General features: G+C 29.5%; 1 protein-coding gene across 1 annotated transcript; it reads right to left on the reverse strand.

The window, feature by feature from the left end:
- Window positions 1-2483: 2483 nt before the first annotated feature.
- On the reverse strand, window positions 2484-4248 carry LOC109788245 (P34 probable thiol protease). The gene is made up of 4 exons (XM_020346926.3): window positions 3758-4248; window positions 3273-3496; window positions 3030-3164; window positions 2484-2943 (listed from the first exon to the last, which is right to left on the reverse strand). Exons 1-4 carry the CDS (start codon window positions 4185-4187, stop codon window positions 2680-2682), a joined length of 1053 nt encoding a protein of 350 aa, XP_020202515.1. The 5' UTR covers window positions 4188-4248; the 3' UTR covers window positions 2484-2679.
- Between the last annotated feature and the right edge of the window lie 5172 nt (window positions 4249-9420).

Consider the following 9420-nt stretch of genomic DNA (forward strand, 5'->3'; position numbering starts at 1 on the left):
AAAATCCATTGGTATTCATTTGAGATTTTTTACAACTTAAAAACAATCCATTGGTATTCAAAAATATAAGGATTTTAAAGGATTGTTGTGTGAGAGGGATTTTGAAGGACTTTTTAGTGTTATCTATAAATACCAAATTCATAAAACAATCCCATCCAAACCCATCGGATTTCGAAGGATTGTTTGAAGTGACTTTTCAAGTGAGTTTTTTATCTTTTTTTTCTATGCTCCTGTCTTCTCCATTTTTTCTTTGCTAATAATACTGCACTATTGTTCATTGCTCATATATAATATTGTAATATTGTTCTCATCTCATTCTCCTATTTTGTGAAACTCTGATATATAAATGATAGTGTCATTGATTTGTTCTATTTTTCTGTTCGTTCTCTTTAATTGACTTGCTTTATTTTATTCTATGTAGTTGAATTTGTTCCTTTATATAACACAAAAAAATGCTTAAAATTTTAACTTTTAAGTGGTAATTTTTTTTATAACACACATCAAGAAAAGAAAAAAGTGAAAGATGAAATTGATATTATAATTTCTACAATATATATATATATATATATATATATATATATATAAAAGATGAATTTGTTAGGGTTTCTGTGAGTAAAATGAGATGAAAATTGATCTTAATTGGGGGAAGAACCCTCTTAGCATAAAAATTGCGATTTATCTTCTTCCCTTAAGCTCCTCCTTTTATGACTCAACAATTATTTTATTTTTTTTACTATGAATTTTTCTTTTTCTTTTTATATTGTGAAATTAGGACTTTTTTATATTTTAAAAGAGAAAATTAACATAAAACGTTGCAGTATCTAATTTTTTAGGGTTTAGAATTTATGTCTTCATTAGCTTATTTTTTAAAAGAGGAAATATTGTTAAAATATTTGTTAGAATAATTTATATTTATAAATATCGTTAAAAATTATCATATAATATATAACTAAAATAATATATATATATATATATATATATATATATATTCCTTATATCTAAATGCTTATTCTTTAAATAATAATAATAATAATAATAATAATTATTATTATTATACTAATATTATATATATTGCATATGTAATTAGGTAACTATTTTTTTGGTGGATTGTGGATTTCCTAATCGACGCCAATTTTTAGCTCCATTTCGAGGTGTAAGGTATCATCTACAAGATTTTGCAGGTCAGGGTAATCACCCTGAAAATGAGAAAGAATTGTTCAATCTTTGTCATGCGTCTTTAAGGAATGTGATCAAGAAAATATTTGGTATTTTTAAATCAAGGTTCACAATTTTTAAGTCAGCATCTCCATTTTTATTTAAGACACGAGTAGAACTTGTGTTATTATGTGTAACACTACATAATTTTCTACGTAAAGAATGTCGTTCTGATGAATTTCCAATTGAAGCGGTGGATGAACCTTCATCTTCAACGTTACCAATTAATGAAGATCATACTTTTGAACCTATTATTCAAATCCAGGAACAAGAGCGAAAATACGCTAATGCTTGGAGGACTAGTATAGATATGGATATGTGAGTGAATGCTATTTAAGAGGACAAGATATTATGGAGAATTATTATTATTATTATTATTATTAATTCTCTAGACATTATTTTTTTTTATTATTTTTGTCTTTGACTCTTTAAATTTGAATGTATGAAATTTTTTTTGAAATCTTATCAAATGTAAAAAATCCATGAAAATTCTACAAAATCTCACAGAATCCATTAAAATCCTGATTTAAAAGTCTTGCAGAATCCATTAAAATCCTGATTTTAAGTCTTGTAGAATCCTGCAAAATCTTAAAAGTCATGAAAATCCTGCAAAATCTTTTAAAATCCGTAGGATTTTTTTTAACTAAAAAAGTCCTTTAAAATCCTAATCCAATACACCCCCCTAAAAAATAAGAGGACTAAAAATTCAACTAAACTTAAATAGTATAGCAGCCTACCCTTTTACCTTATAATTCATCAACATGGCTCTCATTTCTGACCTTCTAGGAAAAGTACCTCTCACTTGTATTTAAAATATGAACAAAATGAAATTAAGAAGGAGAATTTTTTTAAAAAATTATTTTGTTCAAAATGTTGTATTTTAAACGAATGAAATTTATAATTTTTGGTTCTCTATTTATATAGCATATGATTGATAATATGACATTCTTATCGTAGTTATCTATTATGAATTATTTATATTAAATAAATCATTAACTTATAATTAATATGTATTTATTATTAATAGCAAGCAATGTTTATTCATTATTGGTGTGAGCTTTATAGTCTTATGGTCCTTTTTGTTTTTGGTGAACGGCCTTGTGATCGATCCTTTTGATTCTAGCCCACAAGGGTTAGGGCCGAATAAGTTAAAGATTGGCCCATTTTATTAATCTCGTTTGGTTGATTGATTCCCGTACTTGGAGTCCAATTAGTCAAGAGCAAAGATTACAGGCCATTATCGTGGTAAAGAAATAAACCGAAGGCTATTATTAATTGGTAGAACGACCATCCATTATTTTATTAAAGCACGTTAAACCGAAATATCACACGCACTTGCAGTTCACAAACGCCATTATTTGTGGAGAAAGGGCAAATACTTAAGTACTAATATGCCCTGATCCAAGACAACACTGCAAAATGGTGTTGTGCTTTAGATAAGCCTATTGGTTTGAAAAGGATCCACTATATGGCCGAAGATAAAATTGAAGATGTTGAAACCTTTTTGACTGGATAACCAGGCAAAGCATTGATGGCACATACACCATAAGGCCATTCATCGCTAACATTTCTTTTGATTAAGAGGTAACCTTTGTCTCCCCACTCTTTTCCCCATGAGTTTTTCACAATCCAATAGTCTTCACCACCCACCGAACCATAACCCACAATTAAACAAACAAGAGTTGCATTTCTTGAATTCTTTGAGCAATTCTCACCACCATAGACTCCCTGTCAACACAAGAATTTACAAATTTGAACAATCTTCCTAGGCATTAATAATATATATCCATTGTAAATTAAATAAATATACTTACACCGGTGTAAAATTGAAGGCCAGTTGCATCTATGCTCACACTAACAGGCTGTTTACTAACACGGCACAAGAGAGCTTCTTCTGACCCAGTCACAACTAGAAGGTTATCAATACTAACAACCTTGCTTGCATTTTCCTTCAAAGAGAAAAAAAAACTTAAATTAAGCATACAAAAATAATGTCTAAATTAATAGTTCCACAATTTCTTTTTTTATTTGGAAAAGGAGAAAAAGTGTGACCAGACCTTGCAAGTACCATTTTGGGCTACGTATGGATAATTAGCTTCTGTGTCAATCCCACCATTGTTTATAACCCAACCAAATGCATTGAAGTAATAGCCTCCAGCACAACCATTGCTGGCAGGGTCACAGTCCACGAGTTCTTGTGCAGATAGGGTCACAAGATTCCCAGTAACTATTTTGTTTATTCCTTCGATGGCCCCGGTCACAGTGAAAGCCCAATGGCTTTCTAACAACATAACATGTTAAATATCAGTCCCACAAAATTCATGCACATTTCGCTATATAATATATTAATTGCAAAACTAAAGTTTTTATACAATATTAATAAAACTTAAAAGATTCTATATATGTTCTATATGGTACTTCATACTCCACAATGTTTAATTTACTTAAAAGCTAAGTACTAGAATGCTATATGCTATGCATGTGCAGATAAATGAAGAAACTGAGGAAAGGAGATGCTATGTCGATCGATAAAAAATCTTACGGCATTCTCCTTGGTCCCTAACTTCAGTCACAGCTCCCTTCTCCCTCCAATCTACAGAATCAGGAAGGTTTTCACACTCATCATCCTGCACCTTAATATGGTCCAAGTTAGAGGGTATATCTATATCATTTAAGTAGGTTTTCTTAAACTCCTCGGGACTCATATCAGCAAACTTGTTGAGACCTAAACGATGCTGCACCGGTGACTTCCTCTTCGCATTCATCTCATTGATATACCTCAAGTTCCTTTGGAAAATCTGGAACCTCTTTGCCTTCTCCTCTGGGTTGCCATATTCGCGCCCTTGCTCCTTCTGCCACACTTGGAACACTTCTTCCTCCGAAGAAATGGAGTAGTCACTGGGCACTGCAAAGGAGAGTCGACACGTGAAGGAAACAAGGACGAGGAAAAGAAGAAACAACTTAGTCATCATTGACACAAATCAATAACTAAGTGTTATGTTTGTTGGTGGTTATACCGTTCTTGTGTGGTTGCGTAACATATATATCGAGTCAGTGATGAGTGATGAAGTTGGTTCATGTGACTCCTAGGTGAATCATTGATCAAACACGTTTATTTCGTTCTGCTATTTTTATGCCTTTTCTTTCTTTCTTTTAAGGTGGTCCGATCCCATTCTGTGAGTGGAGATGCATAGTTCTTGTCGTATACCTCCAAAATTTGACATATATGTAATTATATTCGCACGAGTCTCATCTTCCCGGCCATTCTAGCGAGGTCCCCCCAAAGATATTATAATGGTGACAATTGTCCGATATAAATCTATATATATATATGAACATTCAAGCAAAAAATAAAATAAAATTCGTAGAGTTAATTAGTAATATATATCCATCCAGCAATTATTAAAGTTTTATGATTTTCTTTTAGTTTAAAATTCATGTATCCTTTTCCGTAGAAGACAACTTTATTTAAGTTCAGAGTATGATTAGTATGATGGAGAAAATTATCCCTTCAAACATAATATAATTATATATTTAGTCCTCAAATTAGAGAACTTTAGTTAAGTTAAAATCAAGTTCGATTTTAACATTTTATGAGTTAAAAATGAAGTAATAGGTAAACGTTTTTTTAATCTAAAATATACATATATTATACTAGCATAATAAACAAATAAACACCTAATTTTATTAAAAATGATACATTTTGTGACAAAAAATATTTCTTCTACTCATAATTAAACACATATAAATACAAATTTTACATGTAAATAGGCATTTATTTTTTTTGGTAGAATTTTTTTTTAGTTTTGTTTTGATAAGATAAAATATAGGAATTGAAAAAGTTTTAGAAGAACCAACAAAATAAAGTTGAAGTGTCATTATTAAAGAAATTAAAATAAATTTCTTCCCATTTTAAAGTTGTTTGGATTATTTTTTCCTCCTTATTAACCATGGGCCTAGCACCCTAAACACTCCTTAGGACCAATCATAACTAAAAACTTTTTTTATTAGTTGATTCATGTGTTAAGTGGATTCAAATTTGAATTTTCCATTTTAAGTAAATTTCAATATAAGTATTATGAAAGAATGTTTTGAAATAAATTTCGAGTTATTATTATATTTTAGGCTCAAATATACTTTTAATTTTTTCAAGAATTATAATTGTACTATTTTAGTTTCTTAAATTTGAATTAATTAAATTTAGTCTCTTAAATATTATAATTATACAATTTTAACTTATTATATTAATATTTTTAACTTATTATATTAATATTTTAATAATTTATATTGATGTGACATACAAAACGATATAACAATCAAAGAAGAGCTAACGATATAATACAATGCATGATGATGTGATACGTAAAATTAAGAAGAAAATATTGTCAAAATATTTAGATATGAGATTAAACTCACCCTTACCAAATTTGACATGTGTTTTCTTTAGATTGATTTCTTTAAATATTTACATCCAAGCCAATAATCTTTTATATCGGATAAAATAGAAGTAAATTTGCTTAGAATTACTTTAATGTCTTTTGAAAAAAATCATACTTGATTTCACCAAGTTAACTATTTTCACCAAGTTTCACCAAGTGTATGCAGAGTATGTAAGGGAGATAAAATTGTATATATTAGAAGCTTCAAATTTATAGGCATTAGAAAAGATACAAGCATTCATACAATGAACTTGTGATAGATATCTAATACTGCTACAACCTATGTGAATAAGGAGAAATATAAAGGGAAAGGTAATGATAACAACTTACGTGAGCAACAGAGGAGAGGAAAAGGGGAATATGCATAGGGGATTTTCGTGTAAATTGTAACTGCTAGACAATTGGCAAAAAGGGAGAAGGTGTGACATGTTTTTGTTGGAATATAAACAAAGTCCTACATCATTTAAACAAGAGGATGGACATGAGTTTATATACACACAGCTGTCTCCATTGATTGAGAGACCTTTTATATGATGTGTTCTATTTCTGTTTCTGTAATCTGTGTAATTCCCAGTTTTATGCAAATATTAGAGTAGATTTCTATCAATTTTTAATTTTTTTTAGAAACAATTAAGATTGTTGTATTTTACTCAACTTTATTTTGTTTTCAGGATTTCATATCAAGAGGTGGCTGGAAATTTCCTATGTACAGGTAATTCATTGTTATCATTATACTTGTAGCTATTTCAGCACTTCAACATCTGAATATTGAAATCGTATTATAAAATAGCCAGGGGTAATGTTCTGATGTGTCCAATTTATCTGTTCAGATTATAGTCATGCTAAGTACAATGCGCAAGTCAGGCTTATTTTCTGTTATACTTCTGGTGCAATTAGCAATTCAACATTCATTGTAGTTAGGTTATTTAATAATCATGGGTTGATTTATAGGTATCCTATGAATGATGTGTCAATGTTATCTTTTTTCTTCTCATTTGATAAATACCGATTGACATAATATAAAATGGACAAAAAGTTTAAGTTATCCGTCCAAAAAAACTTGTATTTATAGTTATTTAATATAATTCTTGATATTAAATAGGTAAATTAAAAATTGATAAAAAAATTAATTACAAAAATTTAAAGAAAACAATAATTTGGATGAAAATTGATATATAATAAAAATAGTTGGAAATTTATTTATTATCTTTTTCTATGTAAAATTTATAAATTTGTCATTCAATTTATAAACAGTTAATTTAATAATTCACACATGTATTTAAACCCTAATCCTTTAAGTGAAAAATTTTAGGTTATTTAAGAAAAATCTTAATTCCTTAATAATTTTTGTTAAATAATTCAACATTAAGGCCAAGAACTAAAAGTCTAACTAATGAGATTTATTTCAATTCATTAGTAATAAATGTCATTAGTATTTTTTCCAGATCATAGTTTTAAAAGCGTTTATCAGCCTCAATCAATTCTAATAAATCATGCATTGGGTGATCAATCTTAAACAAAAATTAAGAATAAAAGAAAAATAATTAACCAAATAATATGTCTACTGAATAAAAAACAAGAAGAAATACGTTTCAATAACTACCTTAATCTCCAACAATAGGAAACTTACTTAATCTCCAATAATAGGAAACTTAGCCCTTCATGAATGAGAATTACAACTCTAGATTGATTTTTGAGTCTTCTGTGATTCCTGAATTGATATCACAAAACTCTCTAATCTATCTTAAAATTGTACTAAAAAATTATCTCACAATAGCAATTGATGAGACTTCTAGAAACCCTATTTTTATAAAAATTTCTAATGACCTTTTGGGTTAGGTCCAATCGCTCAGAGCGTCCATGTTGCTAGCTCTGAGCGACCATGTGAATTTGTCCAAGAGTGTCCTTTGTTTTTATTAGCATAAAGCGAATTTGTGGGAGCTTTGAATGAATTCTTCTCGCTTTAAGCGCCTATGGTATGTGCTATGGGCAAACTGATGTAACCTTTCAGTGTTTCTTTTTAACTTGACTCGTTCAAAACAAATTTATAATAGTTTTGAATGAATTTCAATCGCTCATAACACTTCTGCTATGCGTTCAAAGTGAGTTGATGTAATTTTTCAGTGTTGCTCTTTGACTTGACTCACTCAAAATGAATTCATGGTGACTTTGAGCAAGTTTCAATGTGTCTTACAACAATTTTTCCCTTTGAAATTTGTAGTTTTCCCAATTATTTTCTCCTGTATTCCACTTCAACAAAGAAAAACATAAAAAATATATGATAATTACATAATTAAATTTTAATTAAAATTATTTATAGACTAAGTATTTAGTAATCAAAAATAAGATTTAAAGTTTAATATATATTAATAAATGTCTAAATTAAATAAAAATATGAACGTATATTTGACACTTATCACTTTTTGTTTGTGGATTCAAATTTTTTGTTTTATCTAGTTATACGTATTTTCCTTTTCGTTTTTAAATATCTTGTTTCTGTTAACTTATACTTTTTCCACTATACATTAGTAAGAAAAAAGAAATTGCTCGATGAATGAAATATGACCACTAGTTTACAGTTTACCAAATTTTTACAATTTAAATTGGTTAATAAAGATCATACATACTCATGAAATAAGTTTACTTTAGGGGATTCTTCTCCTTAACGTTGAAGTCATGTGCTACATGAAAGCGATAAGGAAAAACTTGTATACAAAATGAGAATTAAATTGTAGATGACTAAATGGAAAGTAGTAGAAAAAGAGAGCGCGTGGTTTCAACAGCACTCCATAACAGTGAAAAAAAGTGTACCGACTAATCGCATTGGAAGACACTTTAGAGTGTAATATTAGTCCATTCTGATCTCTTCGTCAGTATCTCTAAGACACATTGTAAAATCCGAAAGTACGCACAAAGCAAAAGAAGAAGAAATACAAAAGCTTTCTGTCTCTATCCATGCTTTCCTTTGCTCTTACTCATTCCCCAACTCACTCATTTCATTTTGCGACCAACCATTCCTTTTCCTCTTGTGACGTGTTTCATCCTTCATGGGATTGAACACTCTCACCGAGTGATGTTCACTCACTACTAATTTGATGATTCTATACCATCCATTTCTCGTCTTTTATATGGCTAATTCAGATGCATAATGCCTCATGACCATGACAAAAAACACACTATAGACACTTTCTTTCATTTGGCTTGCATTGCAGCAGATAAACACTTTACCTGGGATGATATTCTTCTACTATGGTAATGTCCCATGTTTCATGCTGTTATTAAATAGGCTTGATCTTTTCTTCCTTGCCATTTATTTATTTTCCTCTTACACTTGAATTATTAATATTACTCTAGTGGGACCTTAAGTTAGGCTAGTGATGATATAATCATTCATGAATGTGCCCTTGCTTTGTCTGTTTAATATATTAGTTATACATAGTTGCCTTTTTTTTGGCAGCAAGCCTTGCAATTGTTAATTATTTATATATTTGGCTTATTTTAAGAGGAGGAAAATAGGAATTCTATCATCCTAGGCTTGAATCTATGGTTTCCTAAGCAACAAATATCGAAACTTTTATTACTAGAATCAGTAGAATGTTTGCTTTGCCTGTTCCACTCTCAATCAGCGGAATGGCTGAGAAACTGGAAAGTTATTTCAGTTATCCATACCCTGTTATCATGAGTTCATTTTGGTTTAAAATTTTGCTCGCTGATTGTATCATTGTTCTCCTCTGATCTTGGTTCAAGTCCAGTTGAATTGAAATTT

This window comes from Cajanus cajan, chromosome 2 (assembly GCF_000230855.2).
Source record: "Cajanus cajan strain Asha chromosome 2, NIPB_CcT2T_4, whole genome shotgun sequence".
In the NCBI taxonomy this organism is placed as follows: Eukaryota; Viridiplantae; Streptophyta; class Magnoliopsida; order Fabales; family Fabaceae; genus Cajanus; species Cajanus cajan.